The following is a 20042-nucleotide window of genomic DNA, read 5'->3' on the forward strand; positions in this document are numbered from 1 at the left end:
TGCATCCCATCTCCGAAACTCTCCCTTAATTGTTCCACCGCCCTGGCCAAATTTAACTTGTGCAGCCTGCCTCAGTCTCGCGCCACCAGGATCCCCAAGTACCGGAAATTTTCCTCAACCAGCCTAAATGGTAGCCCTCTCAATCTGTTCTCCTGGCCCCTTGCCTGCACCACAAACATTTCACTCTTGGCCATATTTAATTTGTACCCTAAGAACTGGCTGAACTTCCTCAATGTTTCCAGTATACGTTTCATCCCGGCCAATGGGTCCGACACGTACAGGAGCAGGTCGTCCGCATCGAGAGAGACCCTATGTTCCACCCCGCCCTTAACCATCCCCTTCCATCCCTTTGTGGCTCTCTGCGCAATTGCCAGCGGCTCTATGGCCAGCGCAAACAGCAGTGGGGAGAGTGGACAGCCCTGTCTGGTCCCGCGGTATGGTCGAAAATACTCTGACACTTCTCTGTTTGTCCTGACGCTGGCCTTTGGGGTCTGATCCAATTCACCAGTCCCTCCCCGAACCCAAACCGTCCGAGCACCTCCCATAGATAGCCCCACTCCACCCGGTCGAAGGCCTTCTTGGCATCCATCGCCACCACTACCTCCACCTCCTTGCCCGTCGGGGGCATCATTACCACATTGAGTAATCTTCTCAAGTTGGCCGACAGCTGCCTGCCTTTCACGAACTCAGTTTGGTCATCCCCAATCACCTCCGGTATGCAGTCCTCAATTCTAATCGCCAGGACCTTTGCCAGGAGCTTGGCATCTACATTGATCAGGGAGATTGGCCTGTAATTTTCTTTGTTCTTTTGGAAAATAGGAGACAGGTTTAGATAAAGGATCTGGATCGGCGCAGGCTGGGAGGGCCGAAGGGCCTGTTCATGTGCTGTAATTTTCTTTGTTCTTTGTATGACCCGCACGCTTCTGGGTCCTTCTGGGTCCTTCCCCCACTTCAGTATCAGTGATATGGTGGCTTGCGACATCGTCGGCGGCAGGGTCCCTCTGTCCCTTGCCTCATTAAAAACCCTCGCCAAGTATACAGCTTGCTATAGAAGTTCCAGAATACCTTATTCAATCCTGCCGGGTCCTCCACTCTGCACCCCTCCCCATCCATCACTCTACTTATTTCCCTGGCCGCCTCCCTCTTCCTGAGTTGCTGCGCTAACAATCTGCTGGCCTTTTCCTCATGCTCGTACACCACACCCCTCGCCTTCCTAAGCTGTTCCACGGCCCTACTCGTGGATAGCGTCCCCAGTTCTGCCTGTAGTCTCTGCCTCTCCCTGAGTAGATCCTATACCCCTGTGACTCCGCGGTTCCTCTTCTATCTGACACATTTCCCTAACCAATCTGTCCATCTCTGCCCTGTGGGCCCCAATTGAGATCAACTCTCCCCGCACTACTGCCTTCAGCGCCTCCCATAGGGTCGCCGCTGAGACCTCCCTCGTATCGTTCACCTGCAAGTAGTTTTGCATACACCTCCGAAGCCTCTCACAGATCCCCTCCTCTGACAACAGTCCCACGTCTAGCCTCCATTGTGGTCATTGGTGATTCGCCCCTCCAACCTGCAGGTCTCCCCAGTGCGGGGCATGGTCTGAGATAGTGATTGCCGAATATTCTGTGTTCTTTACCTCCATTATGCAGTCCCTGCTTAGGACAAAGAAGTCTATCCTAGAATATACTTTATGGACGTGCGAGTAAAACGAGTAGCCCCTTCCCGTCGGCTGTCTGGCTCTCCAGGGGTCCACTGCCCCCATTTGCTCCATAAACCCTTTCAGCTCCCTTGCCATTGCTGGGAGTCTACCCGTTCTGGGACACGACCGATCCAGCCCCGGGTCAAGGACCATGTTAAAGTCCCCCCCCCCCCCATTATTAGCCTATGAGAGTCCAGGTCTGGGATCTTCCCCAGCACTCTTTTTTAATAAAGTCCACGTCGTCCCAGTTCGGGGCATATATATTCACCAGCACCACTCTTCTCAACTCCAGTCTGCCCCTTACCATCAGGTATCTGCCCCACCCCCTGTCTGCGGCTATGCCCTCCGCCTCAAATTGCACCCGCGTGTTGATCATGATTGCCACCCCCCTGGACTTCGAGTCCAAGTCCGAGTGGAAGACCTGGCTAATCCAGCCCTTCCTTAGCCTAGTCTGGTCAGACAGATTCAGATGTGTCTCCTGCAACATAATTACATCCGCCTTCAGAGCCCGCAAGTGCGTGAACACCCGTGCCCTCTTAACCGGCCCATTCAGTCCCCTGACAGTCCAGATGACCAGCCTGGTTGGGGGGCACATCCCCCCCCCACCACACACACAACGCCGGTCAGCCTTTCTCAGGCCGGCCCGTGCGTCACGCCATTCTTGGCCCGCCTCTTGGCTGCCTCCACCCTCGACCTCCTTCCCACTGCCTACTTCAGATCCCTCCCACGTCAGCAGAACAACCCCCCCCCAGGCAACATCCCCAGATAACCCCACCCCTGCCACCCATTTGCAGTATTCTCCCCCCTCCCCACCTGATTCCCTTGACTAGCCAATCTGCTAGCCTGGTGACTCATCACTCCGGCACCCCCCTGTCTCATTCCCATTGTTTCCCCATCCTCATCCCCACTCCCCGGCGCCCCATCCCCCTCTCCAACCCGCTGGAGCAAACTCACTGGCACAGGAATGCATGAACTTCAATAAAACAAAAACCCCCAACCCACGTCATTAACCCCCCTCGCTGACCGGCCACCCTTTGTTACAATACCGGCTCCAGTGCTCTCAGCGAGCCCCACAAAAAGTAAAAAGCCACACGAAAAGGAAAAAACAGAAAAACGAGGGGGGGAAAAACCAGCAACCAAAAACAAAGGGAAGAGTCCCAAATGTCCCGCATGGCATCTTTAACACAGCAAACCGCTGAACAGCGGTCCAGGCACATTCGGCGTCCCTTCATACGATAGTTCTCGGGTCCCAATTCGTGCCCGTGGGACCTCTGTTCGGGACCAGCCCCTGATCCCTCGCAAAGTCCATCGCTTCTTCGGGCTCGGAGAAGTAGTGGTGTTGACCCTGATGCGTGACCCAAAGACGGGCTGGGAACAGCAAACCAAACTTCACGTGCTTCTTGAACAGCGCCTCCTTGACTTGTTTAAAGGCTGCTCGCCGCCAAGCCACCTCCTGGCTTAGGTCCTGGTATATACGGAGAACACTGTTGTTCCACGTGCTGCTCCTGGTGCTCTTCGCCCACCGCAGCACCCGCTCCTTGTCCACGAACCTGTAGAACCTGATCACCATCGGGGGGGGGGGGGGGGGGGTCCCCGCCCCTGCCGCCCCTGCCTCGCCTGCACTCTGTATGCCCCCTCCAGCTCCGGCGGTCGCGGAAAGGCTTCAGCCCCCATCAGCTGCATCAACAGGTCTGCCACAAACGTTGCGGCATCAGCTCCCTCAGCCCCCTCCGGGAGGCCGATGATCCTCAGATTATTCCTGCGGGCTCTATTCTCCAACTCCTCCACTCTGTCCAGCAGTCGTCTTTGCCGCTCCTTCAGCCCGTCGACTTCTAACGCCGCAATCGTCTGCGCATACGCCTGCTCCTCCACAGCCTCTCCCAGCTCCTTAACTTTTACATCTTGAGCATCCAGCCTCTGATTCAGCTGATCCACTGCCTTCTGAAGTGGGTCCAAGTTGTCCCGCTTCAGCGACTCAAAACTGCTTTTCATCACCTGTAGCATGTTTTCCAGCGTCTGCTGGATTGCTGAGTCTGAGGCCCGTGTGTCCGCCATCTTAGGTTTCAGGTCAGCTTCCCCTGCTCCTTTCCTCTGTCCCTTTCTCTCTCTCTCTCTCTCCCTCTGCTTCCTGGACTCCCGCGTTTCCATGCACTGCAGCCCGCACTTCCCCAGCCGCCTTTTCGCCGCTCCGCAGTCCTGTTATCGCGGGGAATCAGCCCCTAAAGCCCTGCCGGAGTGAGAGCCCGCCGAATGTGCGGCTCACTCGATCATCGCCGCCTCCGGAAGTCCCTTATTACAGCATTTAAAAGAGCTATCTGTGTTGTTCTGCTATCCTGCTCTCTCCCCACAGCTTGCAAGTTTTTCCTATTCAAGTATGCATTCTTTTTGAAAATTACACATGTTTCCACCACTCTCTTTCTGACACTGAATGCTGGATCAAAGTAACTCATTGGACTAAAAAGAAAAGGTCCCATCTCCCCGTTGGATTTTCTGGTGCTAATTATGTTAAATCTGTTTCCTTTGGTTACTGGCCCACTTGTCAGCAGAAACCGTTTCTCTTCATTCTCGAGTTCCTCATCATTTGAAAGCCTCTTAAATTTTGTCTTGACCGTTTCCTGTTGTATGGAAAAACATCCCAGATTCTCTTCTTCCCATTTTCTGCCAGCACCAGCGGTGTAATGCAACAGGCAGCTGCTTGTAGCATGGAGGACTAAATCTGCTTCAGAATATCAAATTTGGATGCAAGACCGAAAGTATACAGCATCACATCGTTTAAAATCCGAATAATCGAGTAAAAGGATTTTGGAACTCTGCTTGAATACAAGTTTTATAACCATGAACCTGAATTGGACTAGTCAAATACTTTCTCTTGTAGTTGTACTTGTTTATCATTACTATTAAGTCATGATGGCAGCACATGTTTCTCAGAGTATGATTTTTTTATTTATTTTACAGAATCACCCATGCGTTGCAGAGAATGCTTGTATTGAGTGATTTTCCCCCTCATCTATTTATGAAGCTCAAAGCCTTCTATAAAACCCTTTCACTTCCTTCTTACTGTTATGTTTTTACTAATAGGTGAGTGCTTATCTTGCTGTGCAATGATATTGAATATGTCTGGAAATGTTTACACATTTTAAATAGGAACAGATCACAGTGAGTTTTACCTTCTCAGTCATTCATGGCAGTACTCGTGCAGGTTCCTTCTGGTGGTGTTTTCTGCATTATCTCAAAAGCAGACAGAGTAGAATTTAATTAAATTCCAAGATGAAAGAATTGGCCACTTCAGCCATCTGAATGGGAACTTGGTATCATTTAGTGGAACAAACCTTTCACAAGGGGAAGATTCAGTGTTTCTCTCTTGGTTGGATCTTCTTGTTAATACTTCTGTTAAAGTCTGTTAGTTATGTACTTTGACCTAATTAAGTCTGATACCTGACCAAAATTTGTTCTGTCGTCACCCTCAGTCTATATATTTTTAAAGAAAATTATCGAAGATGCTTGCTGATTAAATATTAGTTTAAAAAAAAATAGTCATATCCTTAATGGTAATTGTTCAAAGGTTCTTTGTTCACAGTCTTAATGTGCTGTCGTGGGAGGACCCTTTCCTGACCTCCATCTTAAGGGGTCAGAATATCACTGGGCACCGACAGAAGAAAGGCAAGAAAGAAATGTTATGGGAGGATCTTACTGTTGTGGATGCACGGGTGGAAAGAATGGAGACCAGGGAAGAGTATGTTACTTTTAATCAAAGTTAATTCTGTGCTGCAGCAGCCAAAGCAAAATGTGTAGCTTTTTCGTATAACTGATTTTTTTTCTCTACAGGTATAATTTGACACATTGTCTTAAAAATTTTACTTTTTAAAAAAAAAAAAATTGGAGGGAGAAACTGCTCCTTCTACTCCGTCTCACTAAGTTAAAGAGCTCTGATAGAAACAGACTGTGTTGGGTATTGAGGGATCTCGAGCAAGGAAACCTAGATACAAGATTGAATTTGGGGCAGTGAGCAGGAGATAATTTTGTACCTGAGACTGAAAGATGCACTTCCAGAGTTGGCATTTGAAGCAGAAGGCACAAAGCATTAAGATTAGGTGGCTAAAATAAAGGGGGTGGGGTTAAGAGGTGTGGGAACAGCGTGGGCACAGGAGATTGTTTATGTGAATGACAAACACCAACAAATCATAGAATCACTACAGTACAGAAGGAAGCCATTTGCCCATCAGGTTTCGACCCTCTGAAGGAGCACCTCACCTAGGCCCACTCAACAAGCCTCTTCCCCTTAACCCTACCTCACCTGCAAATCTAAGGGGCAATTTAGATTGGCCAATTCACCTAACCTGCACATCTTTGGACTGTGGGAGGAAACCGGATCACCCGGAGGTGCAGATTTCTGTTAAAGTGAACACTGCACCACATCTTAGAATAGTGGATCAGTAAGTCCTACCGTATTAATATTTTAACTAATATGCAGGACGGCACGGCGGTGCAGTGGTTAGCACTGCTGCCTCATGGCGCTCTGGCCCTGGGTGTGTGTTCATGTGAATTTTGCACATTCACCCCATGTATGCATGGTCTCACCCCCACAACCCAAAGATGTGCAGGGTAGGTGGATTGACCATGCTGATTTGGCCCTTAACTGGAAAAAAAAATAATGAATTGGATCCTCTTAGTTTGATATTTAAAAACAAACTAATATGCAAAGGCTGTCTGCAAATGTTCTCTCCTGTTTTGAGTTTTCTACATGAATGATATAAAGTCACGTGAGGCCCATTGATGCTGGAATTTGGTATTAAAAATCTGTTGACCTATGGTGGCGCGGTGGTTAGTACTGCAGCCTCACAGTGCCGAGGACCCGTGTTCAATCAGTGTGGAGTTTGCACATTCTCTCTGCGCCTGCATGGGTCTCACCCCACAACCCAAAGATGTGCAGGGTAGGTGGATTGGCTGTGCTAAACAACCCCTTTATTGGAATTTTATTTTCACATCTGTTGACCGGTATAAATATTTTTCTTTCAGGTACAGAGAGTTGGTTCGATACCTAAGAGTGGTAAAATGCAGTGAGACATTAAAGTTAGTAAGCGCGTTTTCTAACTTGGTGTTTTATTTTAAAGGATTAAAATGATTTTCATATACAAATTACCCTGCAGTTGAATTTGGTATATTGCATACGTTGTGTTTTTCTCTCTCCTTTTGTTCAGGTTAAGAACCCTACAAGATAAAATTCCATTCTACTTTTGCAAGTGTGGAGAATTTCATGCCGCTGCGCAGTCATTTCATTTAAGCTCCAACCTTTCTTGCTGCACAGCCTGCCGTTTAACACCGTACCAATACATGGTATATCTAAAAATTCTCAAGACTGGAACTGTACCTGCTGGTTGTGAACTTTCAGGGGAAGGAAGATGGCTATTTGTTAAAGGTCAGCCTCTAGATTCTAATCCAGTGAATCAACTTATTTATGTTTAATCTGATTAGGTGCTATGAATGGTTTTACTTTTTATTCCACTGAATTTTCAATTTTTGCTTCTCCAGTTTTCTATTGCCCCCTGGAGTATAGCTTCAGATGTATTGCACAATCTGTAGAATCATAGAATTGAAAGTGCAGAAGGAGGCCATTCGGTCTGCACCGGCCCTTGGAAAGAGCACCCCATTTAAGCCCGCGCCTTCGCCCTATCCCCGTAACTTAGTAGCTCACTTTTGTTTTTGGACACCTAAGGGCAATTTATCATGGCCAATCCACCTAACCTGCACATATTTAGACTGTGGGAGGAACCGGAGCACTCTGGGGAAACCCACGCTGACATTGGGAGAACGTGCAGACTCCGCACAGACAGTGACTCAAGCCGGGAATCGAACCTGGGACCCTGGCGCTGTGAAGCAACAGTGCTACCCAATGTGCTACCATACTGTCGGTATAGAGTTTGCTGACAATATCACAACCAATTTCCATTCTGCCCAACATACATTTCCAGGAAGCATCATTGAATTGCAATTTTGAGCAGGAACCCTGACCAGTTTTTTGCTTTATCTACTCGGCTGTCCAGATGATTCCAGGCTCTAATGCCATATATCGCACCCAGTGAAGGTAGCGTTAAACCTTTTAACGGTATCCTTGTCCATTGAGAAATTGTGAAGACAACCACTCCCAAGATAGTCTCTTCACCCCACTTGCCAGAAGTCCTGAAATTTTGTACATTCTCTCCTTGTCTGCATGGGTGTCATCCCCACAACCCAAAGTTGTGCAGGATAGGTGGATTTACCATGCTAAATTGCCCCTTAATTGGAATTTTTCTTTTTAAAGTGTGAGGTTATCCATTTTGGACCGAAAGAAAGGATAGAGCAGAATACCTTTTAAATGGAATGGGGTTAGGTGCAGTTGGTGTCCAAAGAGACTTGGGGATTCAGGTGCATAGGTCCTTTTATATGCCCGGAACAAGTGCAGGAAATAATCAAAAAGGCTAATGGAATCCTAACCTTTATATCTAGAGGATTGGAATATAAAGACATGGGTTATGCTACAGCTATACAAAACTCTGTTTACACCTCACTTGGAGTATTGAGAGCATTTCTGGGTAGGAAAGATATTTTGGCCGTGGGAGGGAGTGCAACCTAAGTTACAAAAATGAAACCTGGATTACAGGAGTTGAGTTACAAGGAGAGATTACTCAAATTGGACCTGTTTTCGCTCGAATACCAAGGGGTGATCTGATCTAAGTATTCACTATATTAACTGGGAAAGACCGGCTAGATGAAGGGGGGGGGGGGGGGGGCACATTGTCTAAAAACTATGGCTAGACCATTCAGAGAGATGTTAGGAAGAACTTCTTCACTCAAGAGTGGTAGAGGTTTGGAACTCTCTCCACCAACTTCAGTCAAAGCTGGATCAATTGTTAATTTTATATCTGTGATAGCTTTTTGTTGAGCAAAAATATTAATGCATAATGGCCAAAAGTAGAACATAGAACATTACAGCGCAGTACAGGCCCTTCGGCCCACGATGTTGCACCGTCCTGTGAAACCCTTCTGAAGTCCCTCTACACTATTCCCTTATCGTCCATATGCCTATCCAATGACCATTTGAATGCGTTTAGTGTTGGCGAGTCCACTACTGTTGCAGGCAGGGCATTCCACGCCCTTACTACTCTCTGAGTAAAGAACCTACCTCTGACATCTGTCCTATATCTATCTCCCCTCAATTTAAAGCTATGTCCCCTCGTGCTGGACATCACCATCCGAGGAAAAAGGCTCTCGATGTCCACCCTATCTAATCCTCTGATCATCTTGTATGCCTCAATTAAGTCCCCTCTTAACCTTCTTCTCTCTAACGAAAACAGCTTCAAGTCCTTCAGCCTTTCCTCATATGATCTTCCCTCCATACCAGGCAACATTTTTGTAAATCTCCTCTGTACCCTTTCCAATGCTTCCACATTCTTCCTATAATGTGGCGACCGGAACTGCACACAATACTCCAAATGCGGCCGCACCAGAGTTTTGTACAACTGCAACATGACCTCATGGCTCCGAAACTCAATCCCTCTACCAATAAAAGCTAACACACCGTACGCCTTCTTAACAACCCTCTCAATCTGGGTGGCAACTTTCAGGGATCTATGGACATGGACACCGAGATCTCTCTGCTCGTCCACACTACCAAGAATCTTACCATTAGCCCAGTACTCTGCCTTCCTGTTATTCCTTCCAAAATGAATCACCTCACACTTTTCTGCATTAAACTCCATTTGCCACCTGTCAGCCCAGCTCTGCAGCTTATCTATGTCCCTCTGTAACTTATAACATCCTTCTGCACTGTCCACAACTACACCGTCTTTAGTGTCATCTGTAAATTTACTCACCCATCCTTCTACGCCCTCCTCCAGGTCATTTATAAAAATGACAAACAGCAACGGCCCCAAAACAGATCCTTTTGGTACACCACTAGTAACTGGACACCAGTCAGAACATTTCCCATCAACCACCACCCTTTGTCTTCTATCAGCTAGCCAATTTCTGATCCAAACTGCTAAATCGCCCTGAATCCCATGCCTCTGTATTTTCTGCAATAGCCTACCGTGGGGAACCTTATCAAAAGCTTTACTGAAATCCATATACACCACACCAACTGCTTTACCCTCATCCACCTGTTTGGTCACCTTCTCGAAGAACTCAATGAGGTTTGTGAGGCACGACCTACCCTTCACAAAACCATGTTGACTATCTCTAATCAAATTATTCCTTTCCAGATGATTATACATCCTATCTCTTTTATAAACCTTTCCAAGACTTTTCCCACAACAGAAGTAAGGCTCACTGGTCTATCGTTACCGGGGTTATCTCTACTCCCCTTCTTGTACAAGGGGACAACATTTGCTATCCCCTCCAGTCCTCTGGCACTATTCCTGTAGACAAAGATGACTTAAAGATCAAAGCCAAAGGCTCAGCAATCTCCTCCCTAGCTTCCCAGAGAATCCTAGGATAAATCCCATCCTGCCCAGGAGACTTATCTATTTTCACACTTTCCAGAATCGCTAACACCTCCTCCTTATGAACCTCAAGCCCTTCTAGTCTAGTAGCCTGTATCTCGGTATTCTCCTCGACAACTTTGTCTTTTTCCTGTGTGAATACTGACGAAAAATACTCATTTAGCACCTCTCCTATCTCCTCGGACTCTACGCACAACTTCCCACTACTGTCCTTGACTGGCCCCACTCTTACCTTAGTCATTCTTTTATTCCTGACATACCTATAGAAAGCTTTAGGGTTATCCTTGATCCTACCTGCCAAAGACTTCTCATGTCCTCGCTTGGCGGCTCTTAGCTCTCTCTTTAGAGCCTTCCTAGCTAACTTGTAACTCTCAAGCGACCCAACTGAACCATCACGTCTCATCTTCACATAAGCCTCCTTCTTCCTCTTGACAAGTGTTTCAACTGCTTTAGTAACCCATGGTTCCCTCACTCGACCACTTCCTCCCTGCCTAACAGGTACATACTTATCAAGGACATGCAGTAGCTGTTCCTTGAACATGCTCCACATTTCCATTGTGTCCATCCCCTGCAGTTTTCCTCTCCAGGCGATGCATCCTAAGTCTTGCCTCGTCCCATCATAATTGCCTTTCCCCCCAGCAATAACTCTTGCCCTGCGGTTTATACCTATCCCTTTCCATCGCTAAAGTAAACGTAATCGAATTGTGGTCACTATCACCAAAATGCTCACCTACCTCCAAATCTAACACCTGTCCTGGTTCATTATCCAGTACCAAATCCAATACGGCCTCGCCTCTTGTTGGCCTATCTACATACTGCATCAGGAAACCCTCCTGCACACATTGGACAAAAACGGATCCATCTAAAGTACTCGAACTATAGTGTTTCCAGTCAATATTTGGAAAGTTAAAGTCCCCCATAACAACTACCCTGTTATTTTCGCTCCTATCCAGAATCATCTTTGCAATCCTTTCCTCTACATCTCTGGAACTTTTCGGAGGCCTATAGAAAACCCCTAACAGGGTGACCTCCTTTCCTGTTTCTTAACTCAGCCCATACTACCTCAGTATTCGAGTCCTCATCAAATGTCCTCTCAGCCACCGTAATACTGTCCTTGACTAACAATGCCACCCCTCCCCCTCTCTTACCACCTTCTCTGAACTTACTGAAATATTTAAACCCCGGCACCTGCAACAACCATTCCTCGCCCTGCTCTATCCATGTCTCCGAAATGGCCACAACATCGAAGTCCCAGGTACTAACCCATGCCGCAAGCTCACCCACCTTATTCCGGATGCTCCTGGCATTGAAGTAGACGCACTTTAGACCACCTTCCTTCCTGCCGGTACACTCCTGCAACTTTGAAACCTTACTCATGACCTCACTACTCTCAGCTTCTTGTGTACTGGAGCTACAATTCAGGTTCCCAATCCCCTGCTGAACTAGTTTAAACCCTCCCGAAGAGCATTAGCAAACCTACCCCCGAGGATATTAGTACCCCTCTGGTCCAGGTGTAGACCATCCCGTTTGTAGAGTAGGTATATGAAAGTAGGTATATGAAACTCGGTCACTGATCAGCCATGATCTCATTGAATGGTGGGACAGGCTAGAGGGGCTGAATGGCCTACTCCTGTTTCGATGTTGAAGGTGTACTGGCCTATAAGAGAAACTTTATTCAATGATTTTGATGACCATGGTTTTGAAACGAGCAGAAAATGAGTTAAATGCTAGTTTAATGTATCGTGCAATCATTTAACCCATTTTCTTAAATTATGTCTTTTTGGGGGCAGCACGGTGGCACAGTGGTTAGCGTTGCTGCCTACGGCGCTGAGGACCTGGGTTCGAATCCCGGCCCTGGGTCACTGTCCGTGTGGAGTTTGCACATTCTCCTCGTGTCTGCGTGGGTTTCACCCCCACAACCCAAAAGATGTGCAGGATAGGCGGATTGGCCACGCTAAATTGCCCCTTAATTGGAAAAAATAATTGGATACTCTAAATTTAAACAAAAAAATTATGCCTTTTTGGACCACCACGTGGTGCTGTTCAATTTGGAAGGCGTAGTGTTGGTTTATTTCTCTTGCTCTTTCTCTTCCTCCCAGCCTGTGTTAAAAGGACAAGTTAGTGCCAATGAGCAAAATGGAAAGCTGTGCCAATAAAACTGTTGTAATTTGCAAAGAATCAAGATTTGGGTTTACATTGTTATATATTGTTTTTGTGTTTCCTTCGGGTGATTGTTGTCCACATTATGGAAGATCAAATTTACTTTGTTATTTTCTGTTTTGAAGGTGCAAATTTGTTAAAGGATTGTTTACTTCTAAAATGTGCACTCCGGATTCTATTTGTGAATGAAATACTCTACCGAGGTGTAAGTACTCTGAGGCATTTTGATTTGCAATTTACTGATGTGTGATTTACTGAAATGCATTTTATTGTCGTCAACTGCCAATTATTCCTCCAAGCTTTCAGTGATTCCATCATAGCTGTTACACTTCAATGTGAGAGCAGTAATTGTGTATCAGTGTCTGTAAGAGAATTGTCCTGTGTCACGGGTGGCTTTTGCCAGCACAGTGACTCATCTGAATATATTGCTTTTCTTTCTCTCGTGCCTGAAGAAGTTAAAAGAAAATAAATATATTAAAGTATGGGACACTGACAGATGTACATCTTTGTCTTTTAGGATTTAAAAAAAATCTTTATTGTTAGTCATAGTTCTCACACTTGAGTTGTTGCCATCTGTTCTCTGCACCTCTAAGGAATTCATGTTATCTGGCTAATATTTACTTCTAAAGCAAAGACCTGTAGATCTGGAAGTTTATGGTCTGCAGACTGACCACTCTTTCCTGTCCATGGTTGGAATTGCATAGTGGTGTCTGAATGGCTATCAATAGAGGAATGTTTATGCATCTGTAATTTTTGAGATAAATCTAGGGAAATTCTTCAACTACTGACCTGATATCTTGCCTGCCAAACGGAAAGATTAGAATGGAAAATTAAGGGCTGGATTGTAATTGCGTCTGATGCAACTTCTTATATTTGGGGAAAAAAGGGCAGAATATTCCCAGGGAATAATAGACCACTCAGTTTGACATTGGTGTGGACAAATAATGTAATCCTACTAAAGGAGAGGTTAAATAAACACCAAGAAAACAATGCAATAATGAATAGTTGGCATGGATTTCAAAAGGGAAACTCTTTCTTGATTAACTTTTTTTTGAGGCGCTAAGGAATGTAGTCAGTAATAATGCAGCAGATGTAACTTTATCCAGATTTCCAAAAGATCGCTATAAGGTTCACAGAAAATACTGGACAATCTCAGCAGGTGTCTCAGCATCTGTAGAGAGAGAGAGAAGGGAGCTAACGTTACCGTCTTTCTCACTTCACAGATGCTGTCAGATTTGCTGAGATTTGTCCAGTATTTTCTGTTTTTGTTTCAGATTCCAGCATCTACAGTAATTTGCTTTTGTCTTCTACAAAGTGCCTCTTAGTTGACTTCTGAATGAGGTTCGAAAAGTGGGATCAGGAGACAGGTAGCAGAATGGGTTGCTAAGTGACTTCAAGACGTAAGTAGAGAGTGGGAGTAAAGGGTAGTTATTCAGAGAAACAAATGATAGTATTACAATCTCCAAAATGTTATGGTCCCAGATGAGAACTCCCAACATTGGGTTATGATCCAGTTAGGGACCAGTAACCTCTTTTTATTAAAGTTTTTGAAAATAAAGTTGGAGTACCCAATTATTTTTTTTTTCCAATTAAGGGGCAATTTAGTGTGGCCAATCCACTTAACCTACACAGCTTTGGGTTGTGGGGGTGAAACCCACACGAACAATGGGGGAATGTTCAATCTCCACACAGATAGTGACCCGGGGCTGGGATCGAACCTGGGTCCTAGTGCTGTAGGCAGCAGTGCTAGCCACTGTGCTGCCCCTCTTTTTGTTAAAGCTGATGAAATTGAAAACAGTACTGTAGTTACTTAGAGATAAATGGGGCAGCACGGTAGCATGGTGGTTAGCATAAGTGCTTCACAGCTCCAGGGTCCCAGGTTCGATTCCCGGCTGGGTCACTGTCTGTGCGGAGTCTGCACGTCCTCCCCGTGTGTGCGTGGGTTTCCTCCCGGTGCTCCTGTTTCCTCCCACAGTCCAAAGACGTGCGGGTTACGTGGATTGGCCATGCTAAATTGCCCGTAGTGTACTAAAAAGTAAGGTTAAGGGGGGTGTTGTTGGGTTACGGGTATAAGGTGGATACGTGGGTTTGAGTAGGGTGATCATTGCTCGGCACAACATCGAGGGCCGAAGAGCCTGTTCTGTGCTGTACTGTTCTAAAATCCGGAAGATTCCAAAGTTTTAAACAAACACAATCTGCAAGCAAACAGTCAGCACTATCTATCTTGTACACAGGAAACTAGTTGTGTACACCACAAACTGCACATTAAATGACAGACACAGGGAAGGTCAGATCCCCTGAATTTTCTCCACAAACTCACCCAGACATCAATGAGTCACAAAAATGTTGACTTTCTCCTGTGTAATTTCAGCTTTCCTTTTGAAAATCTAGCCTCTGATTTCCCTCAAACGCCGCTCCAACTCAGACTGCCCCTTGGATTGCTTGGCTCCCAGTTGTTCAGTCTCTTAGACGATGTCGCACTGGATTAGTACGGCTGAATCTCGGTGTCTAGTTATCGGCATTTTCACATCTCCAGGGACCCGGGTTCAATTCCGGCCTCTGGTGACTGCGGAGTTTGCACTTTCTCCTCGGGTCTGTGTGAGTTTCCTCCAGGTGCTCCGGTTTCCTCCCACAGTCCAAAGATGTGCAGGTTAGGTGAATTGCCCATGCCAAATTGCCCCTTAGTGTCCAAAAGGTGAGATGGGTTTACTGGGTTATGGGGATAGGGTGGCGGCATGGGCCTCACGGGGCACTCTTTCCCAGGGCTGGTGCAGACTCGATGGGCCAAATGTGTAAATTCCCTCTCAGTAGCAAGTGCTGTTCCACAAGGTCCAGCTAGGATTATTGCTTGCCTTAGTTTTGCATTTTGGAATCATAAACACAATTTTGCATTTTGGAATTGTAAACACAATTTCTAAATTGGCAGATGACAGAAATTTGTTGGGGTGTGTGGTGGAGGAGGGCTGTAACATATTACAGGAGGGCAGTAATAAATTGCCAGAATGGGTGAATAATTGGAACATTAAGCTCTAAGAGATAAATGTGAGGTAGTACGTTTTGGTCAGAAGAAGCTGGAGGTCACTTAGATGAAAGGTGCGAGTCTAGGTGAGGGAGAAGAAGCGTGACCACTGCATACAAATAATTCCAGCACAGGTTAGCAAGCCCATAGAAAAAGCAATCCAAACCAATTGTCTTTATTTCAGGAAGATAATGTTGAGAAGTGGGGAAGTTCTGCTGAAATAGTATTCGAAATGCGGTCAAAGCAAGGTCTGATACAGTGTGCAGCACTGGTTGCCATATTGCCATATTATGAAAGGGAAGGGATATAGAGGCACTGGAGAGGGTGCAGAAAATATCAGGATGATCTCAATGCAACAACATGTTTTTCAGAAAAAGATGAACAGGCTAGATCTTTTGGGGTTGTTGGGGGGTGGGTGGGGGGGGGGGGGGGGAATAGTGAATTTAGAATTACAAAAAGCTATGACAGAGTGGATAGAGAGAGCGAGAGAATGTTTCTTCTTGTGGGGAAAAGCATAACCAAAGGCCATCAACATAAAATAGTCACCGAGAAATCCAGTAGGGAATTTGGAAGGAAGTTATTTGGCTAGAGAGTTGTGATCTTGCTACCACAGGGAGTGACTGAAACATAATCAAGATTTATTTAAGGGGAAGTTAGATGAGCATGCGAGGGAGAAGGAATAGAGAGTTATAATAGATTTAGACAAGGTAAAATGGTAGGAGGCTTGAATGGAGCATAAATGATGGCATGGGCAGCTGGGCCGGTTTGGTGTGTAATTACATGGCTTGCGTGATTCTCCAAAATGGAGACGAAGTGTTCGCGGCAGCGCAAAACGGGTGCGGGGACGACCGATTCTGACCCCCACAGGGGGTTAGCAAGACGCTGGAGCGGTCACAAACTATTTAAATAATCTGGCACCATGGACAGTGTCTGTACTGGGATCTGACAAAGTTGTATTGGGATCACAGACTGAGGCCAATTTTCTGTCATCTTAGATGTCTTTACCTTCACAGATTTGACAAATTCAGACGCTGTTTTCTCTTTTCCGCATTACTGGCTAACTCCCAAGTGTTGGGAATAGGAATGTCCTTCAGATACTCTGAACTTCACAATTTGCAGTATTTATTTACTCAAGGTTGTTGCTGCAATTCTATTATTCAATGAGATCAATTGTGAATAGGCTTAAAAGAGCTAAATGGCCTGCTTCTGTTAAATATAACAGTTGCACATTAGCACCTGGAGCCTGAACTCCTGAATGCTTCAGTTTGACTTCTTTTTTTTAAAGCTGATTAGTGTGATTGTGTATGATGTGTAAATATGTTTCTCCCATGTTCAGGTTCACTGCTGGAGCAGATTGATTCAAATTCACTGCAATTCATTCACATTGACAGAAATTGTGCTCCCAGCACCACCACCGTTATTTGTGAACGTAAGTTATTTCCAGTAGCCCAAACCTGTCTTTTCTTTCCACATATTGCTGTGTCATTTTGTGCTTTAAACATTTATTTGCCTTTCTTAATGACTTTTGGCTCAATTTTTAATTTCTTATGGGATGTGACTCGATCAGCATTTTTTTGTTGGCCATCCTTAATCATGAGGGTGGCCTGGGTTAGCACTGCTGATTCACAGCGGCAGAAACCCGGGTTCAATTCCGGCCTTGGGTGACTGTGGAAATTGCACTTTCTCTCCATGTCTGCGTGGGTTTCTTCTGGGTGCTCCAGTTCCCTCCCACAGTCCAAAGATGTGCAGGTTGGGTGGATTGGCCATGCTAAATTGTCCCTGGGTGCCCAAGGATGTGTAGGTTAGGTGGTGTTACAGGGGTAGGGTGGGAGAGTGGGCCTGGGTGGGGTACTCTTTCAGAGGGTTGTGCAGGCTCAATGGGCTGAATGGCCTCCTTCTGCACTGTAGGAATTCCATGATTCTCTAGGAAAGCATTCAAGGCTCTCAATAACTGTAGATAAATAGTTTGTTTTTACAGTCTGTTTTTCTAGCTCATAAATTACCAGTTGTACTGAAACCTATTTCATAATTTTAAATGAAAACAATTATTTGATTACTGCTAGGCTACAGCATCTAGTAGTGTCAGCTCTCAATTGTAATGGCCACTAATATCACTAATACTGTATTATGAGGTAGGGAGAGAGGATGCTAAAAGTTAAGCATATGTAAATTTGTCAGCAATCGGCCAACAAATCCGTAAATCAAGAGTTATGAAGTGTATTTTTAGTAGTCTTAAATGTATAACGTTGATTACAACAGCATCCTCATTCTCACTTTTTTTGTTTTTGTAAAATATTTTTATTCTCCATTTTCACATTTTCTTCAAAATTTACACCCCACCAACAAGCAGTAAACGGTAACAAGTACAAAGTCAATTCCCTTATCAACAACAATGATCCCATGCTCCCACCACCCCAAACAGCGACCCACCTGACAATATAAGCATCACATAAAGCAAACCCACCCACTCTGCGACAAACAAAGGAGAAAACAAAGAGAAAAAGGAATCCGGAATCGTCTATGGCCTATAGTGTTTCTCTCTCTCTCTCTCTCTCTCTCTCTCTCCTCTCTCTCTCTTCCTCTCTCTCTCTCTCTCTCCTCTCTCTCTCTCTCTCTCTCTCCCTCTCTCTCCTCTCTCTCCTCTCTCTCTCTTCTCTTCCTCCCTCTCTCCTCTCCTCTCTCTCTCTCTCTCTCTCTCTCTCTCTCTCTCTCTCTCCTCTCTCTCTCTCTCTCTCTCTCTCTCTCTCTCTCTTCTCCTCTTCTCTCTCTCTCTCTCCTCTCTCCTCTCTCTCTCTCTCCTTTCTCTCTCTCTCTTTCCCCTCTCTCTTTCCTCTCTCTCTCTCTTTCCCCTCTCTCCCCTCTCTCTCTCTCTCTTTCCTCTCTCTCTCTTTCCTCCCCTCTCTCCTCTCTCTCTTTCCTCTCTCTCTCTCTTTCCTCCCTCTCTCTCTCTCTTCCTCTCTCTCCTCTCTCTCTTCCTCTCTCTTCTCTCTCTCTCTCTCTCTCTCTTCTCTCTCTCTCTCGCTCTCTTTTCCTCTCTCGCTCTCTTTTCTCTCTCTCTTTCCCTCTCTCTCTTTTCCTCTCTCTCTTCTCTCTCTCTCTTTCCTCTCTCTCTTTCCTCTCTCTTTCCTCTTTCCTCTCTCTCTTTCCTCTCTCTCTTTCCTCTCTCTCTTTTCTCTTTCCTCTCTCTCTTTCCTTTCTCTCTCTCTCTCTCTCTCTCTCTCTCTCTCTCTCTCTCTCTCTCCTCTCTTCTCTCTCTCTCTCTCTCCCTCTCCCTCTCCCTCTCCTCTCCCTCTCCTCTCTCTCTCTCTCTCTCCTCTCTCTCTCCTCTTCTCTCCCCTCCCTCCCTCCCTCCCTCCCTCCCTCCCCCCCCCCCCCCCCCCCCCCCCCCCCACCCCAACATTCAATGCCATCCAATCCCCGAAAGAGTACCGTAAATGACACCCATGCATTGCAAGCCCCTCCCCTCCACGTCCTCTTACAGAACTCCTCCCCCCAACCTCTGTTCCTTCCCCGCAACTTTCCACCCCGGCTGGACTCATCGGAACCTGTTCTGCCAGGCTCTGATGGCTGCAGCCCCACCTCACTCTCGTTCACTGGCCGGCTTAAACCGGCCAGCGTGGAGGCCCCACCCAGGTCTCTTTCCCCCTTGCCCGGTCCCAGAAAAACCAAGATATCCCCATCAGCACACAAACCCCAAAGAACCATCATTGCAAGTGAAAGTCTCATCTCTTCCCTTGTCCAAGTATATACAACGTTAGTTCGTTTACCTCATACACCAGCCGCAGTGAAAAGAAATAGTCACATGAGCCTACATCGGTACATGACCACTTCTCAATTCAGCCACAGTCCTTCTGCCTTCGCGAAATCCTCCGCTGCTTCCGCCGTCCCAAAATAAAAGTCCTTGGATTTGTAGTTCATCCTCACTTAGCTGGGTATACTATGCCGCACTGCACCGCACTGATGTATAGTGCCTTCTTCACCTGGCTGAAGACAGTCTGTCTCCTCACCAGCTCCACCGTATAATCCTGATATATGTATATACCAGCTCCAGCCCACTGCACCCCCCGCTTCTGCTTTGCCCAGCACAAGACCGTCTCCTTCATGCTGTACCTACGAAAACACTACTCTTGGCGGTTCACTCTCCTTTGATACAGGCCTCCACGACCGATGAGCCCGATCCAGTTCATATCGGAAGGGATCACCCCCCTCCCCCCAATAGCTTCGCCAACATCGTGGCAAAATACTCAAGTCGGTCTCGGGACTCCCACTCCTTGGGAAAACCCACAATCCTCTGTCGCCTGGAGCTGTTTTCCAAGTCGTCCATTTTGGCTCGCAGATCCTTGTTGATCTCTATCACCTTCCGTATCTCCTTCCCCATCGAGGTAATTTGATCACTGCTGCAATAATGTCTCTTCCACTTCTTTCAGCGTTTCGCCTTTCTCCCGCACCTCTGCCACTGCGCTCAATACCGCCGCCCTCACCGGGGCAATCGCCTCCTCCACCAGCACTTTCAATGCCGCCCCCATATCCTTCCTCATCACCTCCATGTGCTTTGTGAACTGTTTTTCGAGTTCCACGGCCATCACCTTAGTCATTTCCTCAGCCGTGAGCAATGCGGCCTCCCCTGGTGCCCCAGCCTCCACCTTTCTTGCCGTCCCCGCGGTGACCTTTCCACTCCCCGACGGACTTTCAGCTG

At 46.5% G+C, this 20042-nt stretch overlaps 1 protein-coding gene across 6 annotated transcripts in view; it reads left to right on the top strand.

The window, feature by feature from the left end:
- zgc:112980 (uncharacterized protein LOC503706 homolog) overlaps nucleotides 1-20042 on the top strand; it is a 126308-nt gene that overhangs the window by 68756 nt on the left and 37510 nt on the right. For 5 of the 6 annotated variants that reach the window (XM_038819405.1, XM_038819409.1, XM_038819408.1 and 2 more), the window contains exons 9-14: nucleotides 4646-4768; nucleotides 5268-5423; nucleotides 6707-6760; nucleotides 6889-7106; nucleotides 12453-12532; nucleotides 16683-16775. In XM_038819405.1, coding sequence (XP_038675333.1) covers nucleotides 4646-4768; nucleotides 5268-5423; nucleotides 6707-6760; nucleotides 6889-7106; nucleotides 12453-12532; nucleotides 16683-16775 — 724 coding nt within the window. The remainder of the gene's footprint in view (nucleotides 1-4645; nucleotides 4769-5267; nucleotides 5424-6706; nucleotides 6761-6888; nucleotides 7107-12452; nucleotides 12533-16682; nucleotides 16776-20042) is intronic. The other variant, XM_038819410.1, reaches the window with a different exon arrangement.

This window comes from Scyliorhinus canicula, chromosome 15 (assembly GCF_902713615.1).
Source record: "Scyliorhinus canicula chromosome 15, sScyCan1.1, whole genome shotgun sequence".
NCBI classification, from domain to species: Eukaryota; Metazoa; Chordata; class Chondrichthyes; order Carcharhiniformes; family Scyliorhinidae; genus Scyliorhinus; species Scyliorhinus canicula.